This window comes from Kogia breviceps, chromosome 7, assembly GCF_026419965.1.
Source record: "Kogia breviceps isolate mKogBre1 chromosome 7, mKogBre1 haplotype 1, whole genome shotgun sequence".
Lineage (NCBI taxonomy): Eukaryota > Metazoa > Chordata > Mammalia > Artiodactyla > Physeteridae > Kogia > Kogia breviceps.
The window spans coordinates 104149955-104174027 of record NC_081316.1 but is presented as its reverse complement, the minus strand read 5'-3'; the positions used below and the strand labels follow the sequence as shown (position 1 = coordinate 104174027).

At 42.3% G+C, this 24073-nt stretch overlaps 1 protein-coding gene across 12 annotated transcripts in view; it reads left to right on the top strand.

The window, feature by feature from the left end:
• CADM1 (cell adhesion molecule 1) overlaps positions 1 to 24073 on the top strand; it is a 343297-nt gene that overhangs the window by 276082 nt on the left and 43142 nt on the right. For 6 of the 12 annotated variants that reach the window (XM_067038981.1, XM_067038980.1, XM_067038978.1 and 3 more), the window contains exons 5-8: positions 1178 to 1336; positions 14484 to 14583; positions 17688 to 17860; positions 22763 to 22852. In XM_067038981.1, coding sequence (XP_066895082.1) covers positions 1178 to 1336; positions 14484 to 14583; positions 17688 to 17860; positions 22763 to 22852 — 522 coding nt within the window. The remainder of the gene's footprint in view (positions 1 to 1177; positions 1337 to 14483; positions 14584 to 17687; positions 17861 to 22762; positions 22853 to 24073) is intronic. The other 6 variants (XM_067038982.1, XM_067038986.1, XM_067038984.1 and 3 more) reach the window with 1 other exon arrangement.

The following is a 24073-nucleotide window of genomic DNA, read 5'->3' as shown; positions in this document are numbered from 1 at the left end:
AGGACAGAGGACTCAGGGCCTGAACTCCTCTGAGCATTTGACAGAAATGCTTGCTGTGTGCCTCAATTTCCTCTAAAATGGGGATATTAATATTTACATACCTTGTGTGATTCTTATGAAGATGAAATGAGTGAATATTTGTAAAGCATGGGGCTAGTGTCTGGGCCAAGGTAAGTGCTCTGTATGTGCTTGTTAAATAAATAAATAGTTGCAAGAAGAAAATAAAGTCCTTTTAGAAAGAGGATATAAAAATCTATATCTAGAAACAGAAAAATCTATATATAATGGCTTAAGTTTCAAAAAGCTTGCTCTGTTTTAATCTCCTATTTCCTAGGTATGGCTTTGGAAGGAAGGAGTTTCTCATTTCCCCTCTGCCTTTCTGTCTAAGTGAATTGAGCCATTAAATGTGTACCAATAAGTACAAAACATTAAAAGAAAGTTAATGGTGCGCCATGTCCCAGGGAGTGCTGAGTTCAGGAAAGGGGCCTCCTTGGCCTATTCATCCCATCCGGAAGCCTCCTCCCCCCCTTTTCTGGGTGTTCTTGGACGTGGCTCCCTTCTGGCCTGAAGCCTGTATCTTACTTTGCTCTACCCACTGCCACTACATTTTTTTGTGTTCTTCCAAAAGTCTCCGAGTTTAAACATTTCAATTACAATTTCATTTAATTGTAGTTGCTTTCCCTGTTAATTGCTGATGGGGGTGGGCAAAGGGGGTCGTTTATATCTTTACTCCTGATTGAATTACTTAAGGGATTTGGATGATATCCTGGAATTTTTAAACCGCATGACAGCCTAGTAGATGTGTTAAGTTCAGATGGTCATAGGGGGAAAAAGCACTTCTCTTTTCTTTCTCCCTAATGCCTTGAGCAGTCAAATGTCAAAATGGGTCAACTTTCAGCTGCTTTTTTGTGGGAAACTTTAAGACAGAAGAAACATATATTTAAATAAAAATAGTAAATAGTATGTGGAGTTGATGTTATCTTAAATACTATCCTGCAAGGCTGAAAAGTAGGAAATTAACATTTTATCAGTTATCTACCCCCAGATTACCTTTATCTGGAGTGACTTCCATTATGTTTACTAAAATAATAATGTTGGGGTAGAGGGAGGGGAGGGGAGGATATTTAAGAAAAGAGTGAGATTCACTCAACTCTGGTTTCTTGGTATGTCCCCCCAGGCAAATCGGAGGTGGAGGAGTGGTCAGACATGTACACTGTGACTAGTCAGCTGATGCTGAAGGTGCACAAGGAGGATGACGGGGTCCCGGTGATCTGTCAGGTGGAGCACCCTGCCGTCACTGGAAACCTGCAGACCCAGCGGTATCTAGAAGTACAGTGTGAGTACCTGTCTTAGTCCTTTCTGGCTGCTGTGCAAACTACCACAGGCTGGTGGCTTATAAACAACCGAAAACTACTGCTCACGGTTCTGGAGGCTGGGAAGTCCAAGGTCAGGGTACCAGCATGGTCAAGTTCCAGTGAGATCCCTCTTCCTGGTTCATGGCTGGCGCCTTCTCACCGTGTCCTTACATGGTAGAAGGGGCTAGAGATCTCTTTGCAGCCTCTTTTACAAGGGCACTAATCCCAGTCATGAGGGTTTCACCTTCCAGACCTAATCACCTCCCAAAGGCCCCACCTTCTAACGCCATCACTTTGAGGATCAGCATTTCAATGTATACGGTTTTTTGGGGGGTGGGGGGGGACACAAACACTCAAACCATAGCGTTACCCAAGTATTTTACCCTGAGGGTAGAGAGTAGCAGTTTTTTAAAAACACTTCAGAAGCCACTTATTGAATACATATGTTTTTATATAGTTTAGGTAGAATTTTTATCTTGTTGTCTTGGTAGAAAAATAATCAGAGGATTATTTTACTGAAACACTGCCATATTATGGAGTGCCAATGAGGATTTTGAAAATACTACATTTAACCCAAATGTAAAACTTGAAAATGATTCCATCTGCTCTAGTGCATGACTTAATGAATTAAATTTTGTGAATATTGACTGTAATCATTTCTATGCCAACTTCAAAATCTAGGGTAATTCCAGCCCCCCCACCGCCCCCCACCCCCAGCTTTATTAACCCCATCATAAGTGCTGAATTTTTTTTTCTAGAAGGGATTTTATTCCTACTGAACGTCAGCATCTTGTTTTAGATTGCAAGTTCTCTTCTATTTTAGCTTAAATTATAGCGATGCGTTTAAAAGTGGAACTCTTTGGGATGAGTGCCGCGGTCTTGATGGCTTCATCAGTAAAAGCTGGATCACGGTGAGTGACGTTTCTCCTCACTGTGCCCTATGGACTAAAGATGCTCTCCTCACTTTCTCCTCTGGGCTCTCCTACTTGTGGAAAAAATATCTTTTTTCTGCACAAAATTAGCCTTGCACCAAAGTTGTGGCTGAGTAGCCACCTTCTCACTTTTTTCAAAAGACTTGTGTAACTTGACCTCTGCAAAATTCCAGGTGGCATTTGAGTGTGCCTAGTGAAAATGTTACAAGAGTTTGATTGGATGTCAATGACTGGGCATCAGATAAAGGAAAAGCATTACTCTGTATGAATTATTCTGTTAATTTTCTAGGGCTGCCATAGCAGGTTACCACACATTTAATGGCTTAATAAACAACAGACATGTATTCTCTCAGAGTTCTAGGGGACAGAGGTCTGAAATCAAGGTGTCGGCAGGGCCAAATTCCCTCCAGAGGCTCTAGGGAGAGGATCCTTCCTTGCCTTTTCTGGCTTCTGGTGGCTCCAGGTGTTCCTTGGCTTGTGGCCACATCACTCTCTGTCTGCATCTCGACCTGGCCTTCTTCTCTTCTCTGTGTGTCTCTTACAAGGACACTTGTCATTGGACTTAGGGCCCACCCGGGTAACCCAGAATGGTCTCAATTCAATATCCTTAACTTAATTACATCTGCAAAGAATCCTTTTCCAAGTAAGGCCACAGTCACAGGTTCCAGAGGTTAGGAATTAGGTACGTATTTGGTGGTGGCAGGGGTGGGCACCATTAATCTCCCTATGACATGTATCACCTGCTTAGGTTGCCTGAGCAAAACAGGGGATGGATAAAGTTATAAAAAGTTGCTTCTACGAGGCCATCCCATTCCATTTTGTGAGCTTGGCTCAATTGAACATTACATAATGCCAGTTTTTCTTGTTAATTCATTTCATCTACTTCATTATGTAGCTTCATTATGGGCATCATGCTTATAATTTTCATATCACTAAAACTATTGTAGTGTAATGTCCCTATAATGGGAAAACAAGAGAAGATCAGATATTATCTAAATTGGCAGATAGTAGATTTCTTGTGACTTTGTTAATATGTAATTCATTTAAGCAAACTTAATATCCATTAACTTTCCTTGTAGGGGCCCATTAGCTTTAATAATACATTAGCTCCTCTGTGAGACCTGAGTAGCTATTCACCCAGTTCCCACCCCTAAACTCTTAGTTTCCCAGAATATCTTCTAAATAGAATATAGCCCCACCCACCTACAAGATTACACTCATTCCCAAATGCAAAATATTTCAAGCACTACACCTCCTACCCCTTGGAAGACTTGCCAATGATCTTTATAAAGCCTTTTCTTTTGAAGATTCAAATGAGATTTGTCCTTCTAAGAAAAGGAATAAAGCTGCATATCTGAATCCATCTGACTGCAATCTTACAAAGTACTGCCAGCCCTTAACTGCAGGAGAGTGACTTTAATGCCTTCCCCAAATTGAAGACACATCCCTGGGTCTTTTTTTTTTTTTTTTAGTTTATTAATTAATTTATTTCTTTTTGGCTATGTTGGGTCTTCGTTTCTGTGCGAGGGCTTTCTCTAGTTGTGGCAAGCGGGGTCCACTCTTCATTGCGGTGCGCGGGCCTCTCGCTGTCGCGGCCTGTCTTGTTGCGGAGCACAGGCTCCAGACGCGCAGGCTCAGTAGTTGTGGCTCACGGGCCTAGTTGCTCCGCGGCATGTGGGATCCTCGCAGACCAGGGCTCGAACCCGTGTCCCCTGCATCAGCAGGCAGGTTCTCAACCACTGCACCACCAGGGAAGCCCAAATCCCTGGGTCATTTTTAACTTTAACATGGCACCTTTTTATGGGAGACTCTGTTCTTTTACCCAACATAAGCCACACAAACATTTTATCCTTCGATATTCCATTTCTTAGAATGTATATAAGGAAAAATGTCTTTTTGCGTAAAAGAAGGTTAAGAATTACAAAGCAGTGTGTTAATCTGAATGGAGTTTAGAGTCTGATCTGGCATCTTAATACGATGCTTCATGCTCAAGAAAGTCACCTGACAGCTCACTACCCTCCCTCTCTAGAGCACTACTGAAAAATTTGCGCAGTCAGCCAGGAATTCCTTACGTAGCATCTTCAGACACATTGTAATTCTCTACTTCATTTCCTACCAGCTTTACTCTCCTTGAACACCAGCAGCTGTAGACAACAAAAAGCCTCATGCCTCAGGTGCTCAAGGCACTCAGTCATTGGGCACTAGAACTTTCTTAGACCTTGGCCAGTGGTGTTGGGGGTTCAGCCTCATTCCTCCCTAAGGAGGCCCCTCTCTGCAGACAAGCCACACCATGTCTCTCTTTTTTTCAATTTTTTTGGAAGTATGGTTGATTTACAGTGTTGTGCCAGTTTCTGCTGTCTAGCAAAGTGTGACTCGGTTATACACATATATACATTCTTGATGGCCATGAAAAGAGAAGAGGTACTTGAATGCATGAGATTCAGTAGCCAGTGTGCATGGATGGTGAATTATTTTGGATACTTTGTGGGGAGTAACATTAGACCATTATTTTTTAATTGGCCCAAACTCTGGACTCAGCAGTTCTTAAACTTTCGGGGATCATTGACCCCTTTAAAATCCTTTGACAGCTATAGAGCTGGAAATGATGACATTCACCACATTTTACCACATTTTACTTCCAGTATAAGGAGTGTATTTATAGTTTTCCTAATTTTAGGTATTCAAGGGTCACTTTCACAAGTTTTACCAAATCCACAGGTCATCTGTGTTCGTATCACATTTCGAATTTTTAAGTCATTTTATTGCTGTAACCTAACCAAGACCTGTGTTAAAAACACCTGTAAAATTATGAGTTTTATTTGCTGTGTATATTCTATCTAGTAAATTTTAAAATAAATGTACAACTATTATTTTTTAATGTCCTTTCCTTTGCCACCTAAAAAGATTTCTTATACTATCAGTGATAAACATTAGTTTATCACCAGGACATCCTGAGCTGGTCCATGGACCTCAGATTAAGAATTATTCTACTCTGGGGAAATGAGACTACCTTCGAGGCAAATCTAACCTGATAGGATTGGTGTTAAGTATACTCAGTTCAACCTTGGCCCATTTTGCCACATGAAGTTTTTTGGAAACCTCTCTCTACCTCATCTCAGATGGATGGATATTAATCAGGATAAGAACAGAGTAAAATGACAGATAATGGATTTGAATGCTGTATAAATTATGTCCTTTTAGAAAATACTATTTTTTAAAAAGGAAATGAAAACCTACGTTGTATGCCACTAAATATCTTACTTTAAAAATGACAGGGGCAAGGAGGAGGGATAAAATGAAGGGAAGGTTGCACACTCCCCTTGACACGGAGAGCCACCATATTGTCTAGAAGACAAGGCTTGAGCTCCAACTTGGAATCCCTTTTGTCGTGTGGATTTAAGTCCTAATTAATTGAACACAGAATTTTGCAGCGTTGGTTTGTTAAGGCACTTGTATGTGGTACCAGGAGAAATTGTGGGGCCCAATTATGTGAAAAATCCGCCAGATGTGTATGCTGTCATACTTTAAATAATCCTTAAGTTTTTGGTGAGTACAGGTATTAATTGTGTAGTATGCATTGAAGTGATTAACGTCAATGTAATTTATCATCTGGAGATTTCTGAACATAAATAAGTGAGTTGTTTTGTTCAGCAAGGTGTTGACCTCTCAGAATTAGTGAATTAAAGTCCCCCCTCCCTTTTTTTTTATTATAAATATGAAAGGCACCACAATCAGCCAAGTGTTCAGTTATTTGATTTTCCGGGGCATTAGCTGCTCTTGTTTGTGGCATTTCCCTGTTGGGTGCTCGTTTGCAAGCTCATTAATAAGGTTTTCTCATAGGACCATTGCTGGGAAGGAAGAACATACAGTAGGGCTCTTAGTTTTCTAGCTTTCATTCTAAGACTCAGCAAGGATACGGCAGCACACAGTTAAATGTTTAAAACAGAAAGTAATTGTGCTCGTGAGCTGGAATTCAAAGCTCTCTTTCCTTAGATGTTAGGCAGAGAACAGTTTTGCTTTTTAACGTTCTGAGCTATATGACCCTAAACTCTTTCTGTGCAGTTTTTTCTTTCCAATGTCTGTGTATATAGCGTTGCTCAAATTTACGACAGGGTTGATTATAGCAGAACGAGGTAGAATTGTAGCACGGTTAGTGGAGCTTCAGATCTGAGCGAACATACTCTTGTCAAATAAAAGCCTGTTTAAAGGAGAACAGTTCACCGTCTGCGCGTTAAAAGAAAACTGTCTAAATAGCATCAAGGTGGAAACACATAGCGACATAAGCTGGGAATTCAAAGAAAAGGTGTGACCCTCAGTATGGAATTCAGATTGCTGTGCAAGGGGGGAAGCCTTACTCTGGACCGAGGTGAATCCGAAGCTCTGGAATTACTGCTGTGTGTCTTTTGCTCTCCCCCATCGTAGCCTTGCTCTTTAAAATATTTTGCAAAAATCCTCATCTAGTGAGGGTTTTGTGTGTGTGCATATCTGAAAAAAAAATTTTAAGAGATATGTTTTGAAAGGGAGAATGAAACCAAAGACTCAAAAAATGGGTGTTTGAACGCCTCCTCTGCTCTGATTATCATCTGCCAGTTAATTGTAGTCCTGGACATCATTTTCCAAATGAGTTTTATTGACTCAATGTAGCCAGGTATTTTGTAAATCCATATTCCTGTTCATCGAGGGGCCACAGAAGGCTAGATTTTTTTTTCTTTCATTCCTTCAATTGGGGGAAAATTGGGCATTGAGGAGATGATCAAAACCTGTTCTTTGTGCCAAAATAAATGTTTCTGTGGTATCGATAGTGTCCTGCAGTGAAGGAGGGAGAAAAACCTGGAAATGGGAAAATCTTTCCTGCTTGGAGTGGAGGATAAGACACAGTTTACCACGGCAGCTCCCATATCCCATCCTCTCCCCCATCAATTCGGTTCCCAGGTTATATTCTTCAAAGCGTAATAGCTGGCGTTTTCATATTTGGCCTGTTTCTCTCTGATCTCCGGTCTCTTTTTTTTAACAGAATATGCTCTTCCTCCAACTCTCCCTTTCTTTTATTTTTTTAAAGCAATGAATTGAGTTCCAGGGAAGTTATTTCAGGATTTATTATTCTTTCTGAAAAATAATCAAGGCACGGAGACCCCCTGATTCAAACTAATGTTTTAACCTATCATTTTTTTGTGTGAACACACAGCAGAAGCGGGTCCAAGTTCCTGATGCCATTAACTGTATAGAGCGTTAGTGAGGCATTCTGCAGTACCAAAGCGGGCGGGAAGCTGAGTCGCTAAGACTCAGAAAACAAAGAGTAAATATTGGGCCAACTCCATTGTGAGCAAGACTTGAATGACATGACTCTTAGGGAAGAAAGACTTTGCCATCATCCCTGCCTTCTGAAGGCACACCCTGTAGAAAGAGGCCTCTTCCCACATCTGTCTTCCCACATGTCACTGTCTGACCTAATGTATTTGGAAAAGATGTGTCTCTGTGGCTGCGGACATTGAATATTATGTAGTGAAACTAGTCTTCTAATGTGCACTCTTAATGGTTTTTAACTCAAGGTCAGATTTTGATTCTGTGGAAGGTTAAATGGTTGTAAAGCTAACATCTCAAAATCTAAAATGAGTGGTCCAGGGGGGATCGCTGCGGGGAGTGGGGGATTAATCAGGAGTTTGGGATTAACATATACACACTACTGTATGTAAAATAGGTAAACAACAAGGACCTACTGTATATAGCACAGGGAACTATACTCAGTATCTTGTATTGATAATAACCTATAATGGAAAAGAATCTGAAAAAGAATATATATATATACATATGTAAACCTGAATCCTTTTCTTTTTTTTTTTTTTTTTTTTTTTTTTTTGTGGTACGCGGGCCTCTCACTGTTGTGGCCTCTCCCGTTGCGGAGCACAGGCTCCGGACGCTCAGGCTCAGCAGCCATGGCTCACGGGCCCAGCCGCTCCGCGGCATGTGGTATCTTCCCGGACCAGGGCACGAACCCGTGTCCCCTGCATCGGCAGGCGGATTCTCAACCACTGCGCCACCAGGGAAGCCCCTGAATCCTTTTCTATACACTTGAAACCAACACATTGTAAATTAACTATACTTCAATTTAAAAAAACATATGTTTTTAAAAATGTTGAACAAATAAAACTTCCTATACTTAAGGTGGTTAACCAAAAATAAATAAAAAGAATGGTTCAACAACATTCTTTATGATCTCATTTAAGATACCACCTTGAAATATATGCAAAATGCTAAATAAATGTCTAGTGAAGTGGACGTATGCAAATCAGACACGCGGGTTGAACCTCAGATTTTGGGAGCTGGCCTGACCTTCTAAAAGAAAACTAGAATTGTATTTTGCAATGAGGGCTGTTAAAATGATGAAACAAGGAGGCCATTAGAGCAATCTAATAAGGTGACTCTGATACCTTGGTAGCTTACGTAGGCAAACCAAAACCTAAACCAAATCCAATGCACTCCAAGGCAATGAAACTTAAGCCCCGCCAATCACAAACAGCTAACCAGGCTTCCCAAATAAGGCAACTGCTCAAGCTCTAGCCAATCAGATAATTCACTTGCTTTACTTCCGTGTCTTTTCTATTAAAACATTTCCCCCAGCTCCTATTGGAGCATTCTCAGTTTGGGCTGCCCTGTTCAAATGGATGCTCAAATAAACACTTGAAAATTTTAATGTGCCTTGTCTGTCTTGTAACAGGGCTTAGAGGGATTCATGGTCTGCTTGTTTTCGTTTTGTTTTTGTCTAACCGGTAGCAGAGCTAGGAGTCCATGCCCCAATGCTTGCGTACTTTCTCATTCATTCATTCACCTGGTAAATGTGCACTGAATGCCTACTACGTGCCAGGCACTGACACTGTTCTAGGCACCAGGGATACAAAAAGCAAAAACTTTTCTTGTTACAGAGCTAACGTTCTTGTGCAGAAAATCTTGCTATGAGAATTTTCTCACCCAGTGTTCACTTTCTAATTCTGAAGATTTCTCAAAGATACGGAAGAGTGCTGTGTGTGGGTGAGTGTGCACCCCACTTCGAAGGCACTGGAAACTACTCTCTGCCACAACATCACAGAATAAAATTTGATTCTGTTGGGTAAACAGTAATTTCAGTATCCACAAAACTACTTACAAGTTGCAACAAGAGGAAACTGCATTTTGCTGTGTGATGTGACACACGCTCTTCGGTCCTACATCCGTCCCCCCAGGTTTGACACATCCCACTCATCCTAGCTCAGCCCTCCTCAAGAAGAGCAGTTTAAGTGCTCCGATTCCTACAACAGATGTAACAGCAGGAGGTCCTTCACCTTGCAAACAAACAAAATAAATGGCAGTGAAAATTATTCGTGACTGTATTATGACAATGGGAAGCAAACCTTTTGCAAGATGTTCTCTTTAAGTCCTCTGGGAGCTCACTGTGACTGTGTTCTCTCACCAGCCCCAGTGACCTCGTGATACACCTCCCTCCTTCAGAGCAAAGCTGGGCTCTCCCAACAGCTTAGGCAGCCACGTTATAGGGGTCGATTCTGCTTTGAGCTCAAGCAGCCCCTAAGACTCACCGAATCTCAGGTGCATCTTGGCGGTGTCGTGCTCCTCTACACTGCCGTAATCCCCCATGATTGACAAAGACCCTTCTGTCAGTGCTTCCCCACCTGAATGCACAGGCACGGACCCAAACCGTCCCTCCAGCCATTCTTATTCCATCTGGGCCCACACTGCCCTTGAGTTCTCCCTGGTAGGCCCAAAACAATGAACACCTTGGTCAACAGGCATCCAGCCTCACTCTTAACAGGTGTTTCAGAATGTTGGATGAAATCTAAGGAAGGGATGCAAAGAGCCTGCAGGAACAGGTTTGCACTTGGGTTCCTGGGCCTGCTTGCAGTCAGTGCATCAATGAACATTTGAGGCCCACGTCCCCTAATTTAGAAAATCTCAGGCAGGGAAAGCGTCAGGAGCCCCTGGGCTAACAGGTCTCCTCCTGCCGCGGTGTCAGGGCGCCTTCCCTCTTATCTCAGCAATGCTCCTCTCTGGTACATGGGGAGGGTAATATCCCAGGCAAAAGGAAACCGTAGTGTACTTTTTTTAACTAAGAAATTTTAAAGACCTGATATGTTAGTGCGACAATCTAGAGAGAAGGAGACTGTGACTTTTCATTTACATAGGAAAGTGAAATACAGGTTCCGGAGTCTTGAGTTTCATCTTCTGAGAAGATCATAGAATATGGTGCAAAGTCAGACTGGCATGAAATCAATTGTAATCTGCCAGCAAGCCATTCTAACCTCTTTAAGAGTTTCCTTTATATATATATATATTTTCCCTTTATAGAGAGAGCAAAGTCCATTTAAAGAAAGTCTCATCAAATCAGAATGTCTTTCTAACATGATTTTTTTTAATTGGCTGCTACTGTAGTGTGACCTAAAGCCTCCTGATATTTAACCCTCTGTGCGACTTTGACCAATGGACGAATTTTGTCTGCTGTAGCAGTCTTGCTAAATGTCTTTTACGGGGTTTTTAAAAAATTACAGTGTATTATGAAAACCTCAGAGCCCTCGACCTAATTTATTAGCTGTTGGTGGTAACCATCTCTGTAACTGTAATGTTCCATGAGTACACAGACCTAACTATTTTTCTTATTTTTGTATAGCAGTTCCATTTTATAGTGACATTAAGCCATTCTGCAGTACATTTCTAGACAGTTATTGCACTTGGGCGGAAAGTGTCATCTGGCTTCCAGCCTTGTGCCTTCCAACACCAACCGGGGCGTAAAATGATCACCCTGAAAATGTTCTGGGCCTTACCTCATTACTTAAAAATAAATCTTGGGGGCTTCCCTGGTGGCGCAGTGGTTGAGAGTCCGCCTGCCGGTGCAGGGGACACGGGTTCGTGCCCTGGTCCGGGAAGATCCCACATGCCGCGGAGCGGCTGGGCCCGTGAGCCATGGCCGCTGAGCCTGCGCGTCCGGAGCCTGTGCTCCGCAACGGGAGAGGCCACAACAGTGAGAGGCCCGCGTACCGCAAAAAAAAAAAATAAATAAAAAAAAAAATAAATCTTGGAATCTGGTTCTGTCTCAGAAAAGATTCGGTGGGTTATAACATTTGATTTATGAACATAATTAAAATATAAATGATGAGCTTCTGGGCTATTCAGTCAGCCATCTGGATTGTTCAGTATTTTGACATACTCTGATTGTGGTCAGGTTAATCCTGGGAAAATTTAGCAGCCCTAGGTTCTAGAGGTGCCAGTGGAGTCCCAGGGTTTCTATTCCACCTGTTGGGAAGGCTCAAGTTCCTCTTTCAGGGCAAAGGAAGGGGGAATTGAATTTGTTTTTTAAGTTTCCTTCACCCAGAGATATGGATCTTGGCACACAGACCCTCTATTTGGCTCCTAGGCTGGGCGTGAAGATAGCTCAGCTGCCCACAGTCGAATAATATGCCTATAAATACTGCATGTGTCAACAGAGGAGGACATTTTTCTGTATAATACAAGCAAGATTAATGTTTACCTTTCCAGCGACCTATTAAGGTAACTGTGGCAGCTGTACCCATAGGTAGATGGTAGATGTTTCTCCAGAAACCTAGAGAGTAAATTGGGAAAATCAGTTATCAAAATTTAAGGTGTATTTCCTATGGCTTTAGTATATGATTTTTTTAAACATAAATTCCAGGTATAGCAAGGCCTTAGCTTGTTATTCCTAATTTATGTGAGTAATTGACAACTGGCAAACAGCCATTAGGAACATAAAAAGCATTTAACTAAAACAAACTCAGAGGTACCGAAACGGCAGGGTGGATAGATTTTCAACACCATCTTTATTATTAATGGAAGTTGAGCCTGTAAAAACCCTTAGTGCACTGTGCTGAAAAATATACTCTCTCTGTTTGCTTGTAAATTACACAAAGGAGAAAAAAGGACAAAAGAGCCTTCCACATTGGCCAGCAAACTTCTGCTTCTCCTTAATTAATGGGCCGAAGTCGGCAGTGCATGGAAAATGTAGACCTTCTGTGGATCAGAGATGAACCTATAAGAAAATGTTACATTTCAGCCCAAATTTGGGGCTTTAAATTTAGCTTTCCTCAGAATGGGTCCTGGATAAGGATGACAGAGGTTCCCTAACCAGGAACTCCAGAAGTGCTGCTATTTCTGAGCATGAACTGTAAGGGAGCCGGTATTTTGTTGTCGGTGTTTTCAGTGGCATAACCTTCTACCATTTTTTTTTTTTTTGGTATCTTTTGGATTGTTTTTTTAATAAACTTTACCAACTAGCCCTGTGTGCAAGTGTATTATACCACCAAAAATAATAGACCCACATATGTCACCCAATGGTTGTATTTAGCCGACAGTATTGTCTGTAGCTCTCAAAGGTGGGTGCCCAGGACACTTGCCCAGCAGCCAGTGCTCATTTAAGGTCATCCTGTTTATCCTTTTTGAGTATTTTTGCCTTTAAGGATTAGCTTCCCCACCCAGCTATCAGTATCTGGAGACCTCTAGGCCATTTTCCTCTTAAACATTGCCTTTGCCAACAAGTCTAAGAATAGAATCGTGTTACTTTCAGGGGTCAGCTGGAGCTTTCAGTCCCAGTTAACTTATGTTCTCGGGCAAGTGACTTAGCTCCTCAGAAAGCATTACCAATTCAGTGTACAGTGCCCACCGAAGTACAAGAAGCCTCTCTTAAAAGGATTTGAATGCCACGTGGTTTTCAGAGACAGAAAGATCCAGTGCTAGTAACACGACTGTAAAAATACATCCAGAAAACAGCCATCCCTAGAGAGGACCTCGTGCAGCTTGTTTGGCTGTGTACAGGTAGAGATGGTTGAACCCCGCCATATTTCTCTTTGCTCCCTGATACCATAGGGTGAATGATAATGAGCGAACCACTGCTTGTAAAAGGCCAAGGGGCTGTTGTTTGGGTGGTGTGATTGTCTGAGAAAGTAAAGTTATGGCAATTGTTTTGACCTTTCAGCCAACTGATGTCTTGCCCTCTCACATTTATTACCTCTTGGGTACATTTCCAAGAATATACATTTACAAAGTCATGGAATTAAATGAGAAAAATGATTTAGAATAGCTTATTTGTTCAGCAAAGGGGAAAAAAAAAAAACCTTCCCAATTCCATTCAGGTTTCATTTGTAAATGTATTTGTGTGTGTATCTAAGTTAATTCCAACCCCTCCCCCTTTCCTCTCCATTCCCTGTACCTCCTAGCATTCCTCTCTCATGCCCACAGCCCCACAAACTCACAAACACAGTTTTTAAATAGCTAGTAAAAATAAGAATACCTACATCACTAAAGTATTCACTTATGCTTAGCAATACCTAAATACTTGACTGCATTAGGAAGCTATACTCAGTATACTTGGCTTTAATTATGGATTGCCGTTGGGAAACGTGGGTTTGAATCAAGAATCCCTCCAAACAAACATTTCATGGGGCTGTCTCTCATTACGTTATCTCTATGACCTTGGACAACCTACATCATTCTCTAGGTACCAATGTTCTCGTCCCTAAAACTGGGCTTTTTCCACCACCAAGGATGGTTCCGGCCATAGTAGACTCGGTAACTGTCAGTTTCCTTCCTTCTGATATGTTTACGTGGAGCCATCATAGGGTTTGATTAGGGGCCACCAAAACCTCCCAGTTCTTTATTCTTAGAGACATTTGAGTGGAATTCAGAAGTTTTGCCTTTCCCATTTGAAAACAAGAGCATAGAAGTGGCAAACTTATTACTATGCAGTGTCACAACATATTGTCACATTAGTAATACATGATCTATGATAAAATGTATCAATTCTGAGCACAGATCGTAATATATGATCTACGATAAAATGTATCAGTTCTGAGCGCTGCAGATATCTGTGGCTTCACCTCAGCATGAAGGCAAATGAGTTTCCTTTAGCTTGAGTGAATCTGGAGATAAACTTAAATGTAACAAAATGTATTTCACAGGAAATGTTTGATGTGGCGTGGTTGGCTTATGAATCTCTTATGTATTAGTGGTTCACTCAGAGTTATTAGTCAATTTAATTTGAGCAAATGCCAGGATTACTTACTAATGAGGAGCATTTTACTGAAGGCATGAGGATGGGAAGCACGTGAGTGCTGGGAGCTCGGGGTTTGCGACAGCGTGCAAGTCTGGTTCTGCCTGATGATATCATTTGCTAAACATTATACTTTGTGTTGTTGTCACACAGATAAGCCCCAAGTGCATATTCAGATGACTTATCCTCTACAAGGCCTAACCCGGGAAGGGGACGCGCTTGAGTTAACATGTGAAGCCATCGGGAAGCCCCAGTAAGTTCTGAAGGCCAAGGTTGGCAGAGGGTCATGAGCAGTAAATGTCACAACACACAGATGTACATTCACAACTCATTGGCCTGTCACCTGTCTCCTGCTGTAAAGGATGGAAGATTTTTCAGGAACTAAAAGGATATTCAGTGAAAAGGGGAATAAATACCTGTGGTTCTTAAGGGTGAAGATGGGGAGAAAAATGAAATGCCAGCTAAGATTGAAATCTCAGCTAATTCTCTTTGATTATCATCAACATGATTGTCAGAACTATTTTCTCTCACCCCCATAAAATAATCCTAATACACTTTTAGTGTGCCCGCAATCTAATGATGTATCTGCTACCTTCTGTGTTAATGCCTAACTAAGCTGTTGGAAAGATGGTTTTCAGACTTAAATGAAGCGGCTGCGTTTAGGGCCAGCTGTAGGCAAATGAATTTGCCTGCCTTTTCATTTTGCTGCTTCTCTCCAGGAAAAGTGACGACTAGAAATATTTTTGTTAGTAAGGAATGGTTTGGGGATTTTTCTCAAGGAATATGTATGCATACTGTTCGTAAGGGAAAAGACTTACACTCTCGTGTTATTGAAAAGTGTAATAAAAGCTACTTCACTTGCCCCTGCTAAATTAATGAAAGTGAATTAGAGAAACTACATGTATTATCACTAATAAAGCAAAAGCCATGTGGTGGTACCACTTTAGCTAGTATTCCCTTCCGTTTGAGGAGGAGGAAGAATCCTTTCATCTTTCTAATCGAGTGAAGATTGTTTTTCACTGTTTCTGAGGGAGAAAACAATCCATTTCACATGGAACAACGGGTCACCTTAGTCATCAGAAGCACTCAGATTTTTATTGGTCCCCAACAAAAAACAGCACTGAGCTCCCTCTCCTGTCCCCTCGCCACGATTTTTTTCCCCCTCTCAGAGTTTTGCCAACTAGCATGTTGATACAAGGACCTCAGGGCATTTTCACAAAGCTTCCCTCAAGTCTTTGGAAAGAACTCTCCCCATGACAGCTAAGCGATGGTCTCTGAGAGAACAGAGAGCCGGAGGGAGCCTGGCTGCAGTGGGCTGTCTTCCCACGTCAGCCCTCCCTATTTTGTGTGTCCTTCTCCAGGGGCGAGGATTTGCTTCTCTCTCTACTCACCGTTTGGAGTTGTAAAGAGGGCCTTTAGGAAGGAGGAGACGGTCTTGCTTCCGCTTTGCTTTTCCTTGGGTGTTTCGAAGTTACTTGGTTTTAAGTACTTCCAGCTTCACCAGAGCAGTCTTCTTCTGCTTTGAACACTGCAAAAGATTCAGCTCTTTCTTTGTGTCAACTGTTTGAATTAGGCCCCAGGTAGCAAACCGCCTTCCTTCCAAAACAATCCAGTGGCAAAAAATAAAAATAAATTCTCTCAGGCCTCTTGCCACTGGCGGCGCCAGCCATATTAACTACATTTGCAGACTGTGGCTTGCTAACCTATATTTTGTTTCTATATTTCTTTCCCCCGAAGAAGGTACTGTGTTCAGTCGAATGTGCCACGGGGACCGTAAATTGTATAAATTGTATGTTTCCTTCGGGACATTGATGCCAGAGAGGGTATTTGCTTGTTCTTCTCAAATCGGCCCGGGTCCACGGTTGTCTGAGCAAAGCACGGGTTACCTGACTGCTAGCCCTTCTAGCATATCACCTATTTATTTTCTCAAGAAATTGCATACAATAAAAATGGTCATTTAACTTGCCGTTAAATGTTGTGAATGTCCTCAGCATTTACCCCCACTGATGGTTTCAGCCGTCAAGCAGCGGGACAGTCAGGTCTGATTGCCAGGCAGAGCTGTTCGCCATTGCCTGCGAGGAGGACGGATGCAGGGCTCATTTTTAAATAGTTTACTGGGTTGTGATAACAAACCCATGTGTCATTAAGGAAAAATTGTGACTTCACATCCCATTGGAAAACCGGAATGCTACTTGACAGGGCTGTCTTGAGTGCCCATTCATAGGAAGCACGGGTCTTTCGTTCTGATGCCGCTTCTAGAGGTAGTGCAGGAAATGAAAGGAAGCTGCTTCCGTGCCCGAATCTCTGTGGCCCTGCCTTGGAAATGGCAGCTTTCAGGCCCAGACCTAGATGTGGCCTCGATTTCATAGGGGCTGCCTTGAAGAATTATAAATTCAGTGAGTTTGAAAAAGACTCTGTGTGTGTGCAATTTGGGCCCTGGAGCATCTTGTGAAATTTGCTTTTTCCTGATGGATACAAATGTGGTCTTTAAATCACGAAAATAAACTCCCCTCTGATGAGCAAGTGCCATAGGACCGCAGGAGTTCATGTGGAGGTGCTGTCACTCTACAGCCATTGATGTGGGAGCCTGTCCCTCGAGCTGGGGGCCTGCAGGTGCACACACAGGGGAAGGGGAGCCGTGTGAGGGCCTTGGAGGGCCAGAGAAGACAGGCGTTTTGCCGAGGAACACATAGATAAGGTGGCTTGGGGCCACGGAAGGTGCGGTGGGGTCTTGGGTTGGCGGAGGGTGTGTTATGGGTAGGGGTTAAGGGGACAGGAAGTGATTACATCTTTCCAGAATGAGAAGAGGTAATTTTTTTTTCAACCGGCAGAGGCCAGAGAAAGCACTATTCAGCTGTAAAAGTCCGTTCCTTTCTGCGAAACTCGAAATCCACTTAAATATCACAACTTTCTATGCCACTGTCTTGGCGTGTTAGTAACCATGAGATTAATGGATGTATCACTAGCCCAGGATTTGATCTTTTTCCCCCTAATTAATGAGATGATTAACAATGGGTGAGCTCTGTCCTGTCTGAATTGGTGTGAAAGCACACAGCAGGGCATAAAAATAGGGCACGTTGGTTTATTTGCTGATCTGTTGAAGATGAATTGGAAATAATGAGACTCCTGCTTGTGGTCTGTTGAAAGTTTTTCAACACCTGATAATATATTTTGTAAAATTATATTCCAAACAGATTTGTGAAGCCTTCACAGCTATAATTCTCTGAACTTAAAATAGGTCCTCTTTAATTGTGTCATCCTGCATGGGATTCATTTACTGTGTGGGTGAGAGGTTTGATGCAGACATCTTGGTGGGAAATCATAATGCAACCTGTCTCTCTCCCATTCCCTCTGCAGGCCTGTGATGGTAACTTGGGTGAGAGTCGATGATGAAATGCCTCAACACGCTGTACTGTCGGGGCCCAACCTGTTCATCAATAACCTAAACAAAACAGATAATGGTACATACCGCTGTGAGGCTTCAAACATAGTGGGGAAAGCTCATTCGGATTATATGCTGTATGTATACGGTACGTGAGAAGATGAAGCCCTCTTCCGTTTGACTCATTTATTATGTAGCTGCTGCTTGTGATTCACTCCTAGAGCTTTTGGTCAAGTTGAAAACAAAACAAAACAAAAAAAAAAACACAGTTTGTTTCCTTCAAGAATTAAAGAAGCCTGGCCCAAGGTGGACCCCAGTGCTACCACTAGGAGGACAGCGACGTTTCTTCTCCCCTTCTAATCCTGGGGGCTTCCCTCTAGATCACAGGCTCTGGTCATGCTGAGTAGGAAAGCTCTGTCCTCAGGCGCATGCTATGGAGATGATGTTAGAAAAAATGACTGCGAAATTCAGCCTTACCAATTAATGGCTTTTCAGCTCAGAAAGTCTATTCCCAGTGGTATTTTCCGAGGATACCTGGGCTAGCCTTTCTCCTGCTTTGATGAGTAGAACTATCCTATTTTCAGCATGAAGCTATTACATTCCATATGTTGCAAGCCAGTAAATACTTGGAAAAAAAATAGAAGGTCCTAGGTAGCTCTGTTAACGACCTATAGCTACTGCTTTAGACAGAAGTGCTTTTTTTAAAAAAAATTTGTCTGTTTTCTTAATATCTTTTTGCAGGATTCTTAAAGCATATGATCATGAATTTCACTTTCTAGTCAACAAATATTTATTGTGCACCTACTTGTACCAGCCATTTTAAACTTATTTCCCATTTATAGCTCATGGTCAATTTTGTGTCTGGTGAATATTCTGTGTTTAGTTGGGGAGTGCACTGCCTCTCTAGTCTTACGATGACGAATTGAGTCTTTTCCATCCATTTGACTCTCTTGGTTACTTTTACACCAGGAAAACTAGTCATGAGCTGGCATGACACAGAATGAGTAACCATAGGCATGACAATTTCAGTATCTTGTAAATATATGAACATGCGTGTGCATTTCTCTCTTCATGTGAGCCATGTAAATAATCCAAGTGTATGTGAATATACACATATACACACGTAAATCTACATATGGGATATTTACACCATAACGTCTTAGAACCTGGCCACTTTCCTTATGAGGAAAATAGGAGTAGCAGTCTCTTTGATGAAATAGAAGCATGCTTTACCTCATATCTACATGGATATTAAAATATCATCTTTAGCCTGTACCTGAGTTTTGTTTTCCTTAGCATAATGCAAAGTTAAAGGCTCACATCTAATCACTTTATGTATAGACTTCTGAGGTGTGATTTCTTTGCACACTACCCATGTTGTATGTGGTCTACACATAATAGCATTAATTCTCCCCGGTAGTTACGGAGATCAGAGTGAAGGGAATGGCTCTCCGTGTAGGTGCAAGGAGGTGCCGAGTGCCCCGTTTCCAGCCATCCCCCTTTTGCTTCTACATCCCTCCCATGCTCCACATCAGGGTTTGAGCCTCATGCAAGGCCCCAACCTTGCTGTTATCCAGGTTTACAGACGACTTTCATTCAGCTCTTTTTAGAAATGGCAGATTATGAAAAGCAGAGACAAATTTCCACCAGTGTACTATGTGCTTCCTTGATTCAGAAGACTCAGTCATCTGGAAAAACAATTTTGACTTCCTGTACCCACTGTTCCGACATCTCAAGATGAGAAGCATTTTGTGGATTTGATAGACAGATAGATTTGAATGATTTTGGATCCTAGCTCTGGCTAGCATTTATTGAGGGCTTGCTCACTTCGTTCCATGCGCTAGGGTGACAGTTTTACGTGCACGATCACCTCTGATCTCCACGATAACAGGACGAGGTAAGCACCATCATCATCCCATTTTACAGATGAAAAAAGGAAGCTTAGAAAGGTCACATAAGTTGCCCAAGTTCACACGGTTACTAAATATGTTTCAGAGCCACGATACTTTGACTCCAGAGTCTACAGTGAAATGTGTCTTTCTTTGTAGTTTCTCTTACTCTCTCTGCTTCCCGGTAGAACAGTTCCCTCCAATGCAAGATTGTCGTTTGGGAATGAACTCGCTGGGCCACAATGCATTATTTGAAAGCCAGGAAACAAAGACCTGCCCATGTAGGCAAGCATATCTGCATCCACCTATCTCCCCAACCGAAGATGGTGCACTTCGCCTGGTCTAGGAATTTGCTAGATCCGCAATATGCTGCCTCCCCACCCCGTAACCTGTACTAGCAGTAATGCTTGGGATGACAGGCTAGAATACTCACCTGAGGTGTTGCTTGTCTAGTCATAAAATATTCTAGCAGTTTGAGAAGATGGTGAGTAGGTTTTCTTTTCAAAGCCAATTTATTGTCCTACTACAGTAGCTTTCAAAGTTCTTTATGAACTCAGAGTTAACATGCTTTCAAAATGTTTAATTCTCTAGAAGTAACTTCTACACTTGGCGAATCTATCTGGTTAGTGCCTGGGCCCCAGTTGGTTTTGTTCTTTTCGCGTCTATGTGGCAAACAGCTTATTAGCTCCAACCCTGTATTTTCTTAAATAGTGACCTCACATTGCTCTTATCGCTAGAAATGATCTAAGCATTACACCTGGTAACGGAATCTAATTCATTTAGGTCACTTGAGCCACATGTGAAGGACAAGTTACCCCAGTAGTGATGAAAATAATTGAAAGGGTGTGATTTTCACAAAATGAAAGGAACTAGTGACCTTTTTTCTGAAGTCTCTGCCCTCGTTAGTCTCTGTTCCACTCCTGTTGGTAATAGTAATTTCAAATCACCTTCAGGTGCACTTTGATTGTATTGTGGACATCGCACATTTTGTGCCAATACTTTTTGAAATAGAGACAGAAATAGCATTGTAGCACGCCAGCTACAGATGTTCCTTTTCAGGGATAAATATTGTCATTGAATCAGAACAGAGAAGGCACATCTCTGGGTACAGCTGAATTGGGGCATGGAAAGAGCAGGTTGTCTTCAGGGACCGGTGCCCCTCGCTCACCTGCATCTCTACCTGCACCTGTACCTGCACCTGCCGCAGGATGTAGGTGCATCCAGTGGTCTCCCAGGGCACAAAATGCTTCCCCACCTGTGGCTTCCATAAGAAAGTACTCCAAAAAGCAAGACTGAACGTGTACTGTCCGTTCTTCTTCTAACAAGGTAGTTTGAAATTATGAATCATTTCTACTTCTTGGAAGAGAATGAGATTTTTTTTTTAATGGATTCTTTTTTTGCACTCGTGTGAGGCTGCTTTCAGTAGTCGTTTAAACTGCTGGCATCCCCAACTTCAATGAACAGAGTCTCCCCTAAAACAGACAGGTTTGCTCTTGATTCTTCCCTGTCAAATTCGTACATTTGTGTACGTGTGAGAGAAGTTTGTGAGGAAAATTAAAACTGATTATTGATCAACGGTAGGAATCTTTTAAGCAGACCTCATAACCAAACGCCAAGATAATGTTTTCGTAAATTTCCAGGAAGTTCCGCCAAACCCAATAAAGACACAGTATATAATTAAAGCTTGGATGTATTAATTAGACAGTCTGAGAGCTCACTTGGAGATAAAAGGACACCAGATGTGTCAGGGAGAAAAAGTTGATGGGCGTTAGATAAAATTTAAAATCAAAAGCCTTCAAATCGTCTTAACGCTCTATTATAGCAGAATGATTGCTTAGGTCAAAGTCTTGCTGACAGTTTAACACATTCAGTTTGATCAGTTGGGCTGAGATTTTTTTTTTTCTCTTTCATATTTGCCTTCCCTTTTCCCCCAAATAATTTTGGAGATGATAGAAGAATATACAGTATATCAGACACCTGACAGAGGATTCCCTATCGGATTCCTGGCTTGGAGGGTTAAGCCTTGTTTATATTTAATTATCTTGTTTACAAGATGGAAAAGTTCTTCAGTTTTATCATTGTCGCCCACGTAGGTCAGGCTTGAGCAAAGGCAACAAACTGATTAATATTTATAAGCTGTAAAATTTATTGACTTTTAGAAAATAAAATCTCAGTAAAATCTCACATGCCTGGAACTTGATATTTAGTGGTGACATTCTCTCTTCTGTGTATTTATTACAAGTATAGAAGTAGTTTTACTTCCTGCTGGGATGTATTGATGGAGAATAATGAAGTTAACAGTCAGAGAGCAAGAGGCAGGCGCACACTTTCCCTTGGCCGATAGGAGCCCTTTAGATAGATCAGCGCCATCTCCTCCTTTCTCCCACCGGTGAAAGTATAAAACGAAATGACAACCGTCGGACTTTCTCAGGGGCTGAGTTGGTCTAACCTCACCCTCTGAAATCGGATGGGGGTGGGGGGCATGTCATATGTTTTGATTTTTCCTCCCTTCTCTACTTACCATCTCCTCATCCCTAGTTCACTTCATTGATACAAATCTCTTTTCTTTTTTTTCTTTAATTTTTGACATTTATTGTATTTATTTATTTATTTATTTATGGCTGTGTTTGGTCTTCATTGCTATGCGTGGGCTTTTCTCTAGTTGCGGCGAGCGGGGGCTACTCTTCGTCGTGGTGCGCGGGCTTCTCAATGCGGTGGCTTCTCGTTGCAGGGCACGGGCTGTAGGTGTGCGGGCTCCAGGAGTTGTGGCATGTGGGCTCAGTAGTTGTGGCTCGCGGGCTCCAGAGCGCAGGCTCAGTAGTTGGGGCACATGGGCTTAGTTGCTCCGCAGCATGTGGGATCTTCCCGGACCGGGGCTCAAACACCCGTGTGCCCTGCATTGGCAGGCGGATTCTTAACCACTGTGCCACCAGGCCCACAAATCTCTTTTCTTCTTTCCTTAGCTCTTCCAAATAAGGCCTTGGGATATGATTATAAGACATAAATCTTTGCGGGGCGGGGGCGGTCGGGGCGGAGGAGTCTTTGGATTTTAAAGGGAGAAGTCATCAAACAACATGTCCGTGTCTTCACGCCTTTGTTGTGTCATTACTGATCATGTGCTCAGCATTGTGGGTTTGATTCTCCTTTTTTTCTTTATCCAGATCCCCCCACAACTATCCCTCCTCTCACAACAACCACCACCACCACCACCACCACCACCACCACCACCACCATCCTTACCATCATCGCAGGTATGGTACCTTCATTGCCATTGCAGATGTCCTGAATGTACACTGTCTTTCTGGTATGTATAACAAGAAGCCTAAAAGGTCCCTTTAACTCCTTGGAATGGAATTATTCCTTTATTTGGGAACTTGAAAGACATTAGATACTGTGTTCTCAAGTCGACTCTTAAGGACCTCAGAAAAGTCTTTAACATCCAAGCATTTAACAGTAGATCAGATATTTTGCAGAATTCTTTTTTAAGCATCACCATGCAAAGCAAAATGCTAGGGGGGAAATGGCAGCCTGGCTCTTAGAGAACACGTGGATAGCTTGTGCTGAGCCACGGTTGACGAAACGGTAAGTATCCCGGCTTTGGATCTTCTTCTTGCCTTAATTTCATCTTAATCCACGTGAAGGAAAATACACATACTTTAACCTGTCCACGTGGGCCATGTTCCTAAATGCATCATCCTTCCTGCCCCAGAGAGTAGCCACTGACCGTGTGTCACCTGGAGAGTCACCGTCTGTTCCACTCGGGGCACTCGAGTACCCCTTCCTGCCCTCCGTTAAACATTGGAGGAGCCACTACGGTTGTCACTCTGTGGTTTAGCTGTTTGGACTGTCTGAAACTCCCATTCAAAGTGAGTTTCACGGTCTCCTTTTTCTGACTGTCACTGAGGGGGAGGAGGTTATGTCCTCCAGCCCCTTCCTGGTTGATCCCCAGCGGCTCTCAGTGCTTGATGTCGCTTGTCTGGGAGACTTGTTGGAGTTTTCTCTGCCGACCAGGGTGAGAAAGGTTATGGCCGCACCATGTCGACTAGACGTGCAAGATTTCCTTAGGTCAGGCCATCCTTTACATTGACTTTCTGGAGACATTTTCAGTTTTCGCAGGAGTTGGTGTGATAGACATGATGAAAATTCTAAGTGTTCAGGGAAAGAGGAGGCCTCATCGGTTTATGAAATATAAGAATAGATTGTATAATTTCAGTTTTCTTCACCTTTCTAACCATTACAGTGGAACAAAGAACTTTTAAATAAGCCACTAGTGAGCACGGTTCTGAATGATGTCTGCGAAAACATCAGTGCCTGCGCTTAATTGAAAAGCTTCTGAAAATCCATCAGTTGGTTTTTGTGTCTCACCCTAAACTCAGCTCCATCCAGGCTGCTTCCTAAATTCTTGTCTGTGTGTACTTCCCTTTTAGCTTTTTGTTAGTTTCTTCTGCTTCTTAAGTAAATGCAGTTGGTTA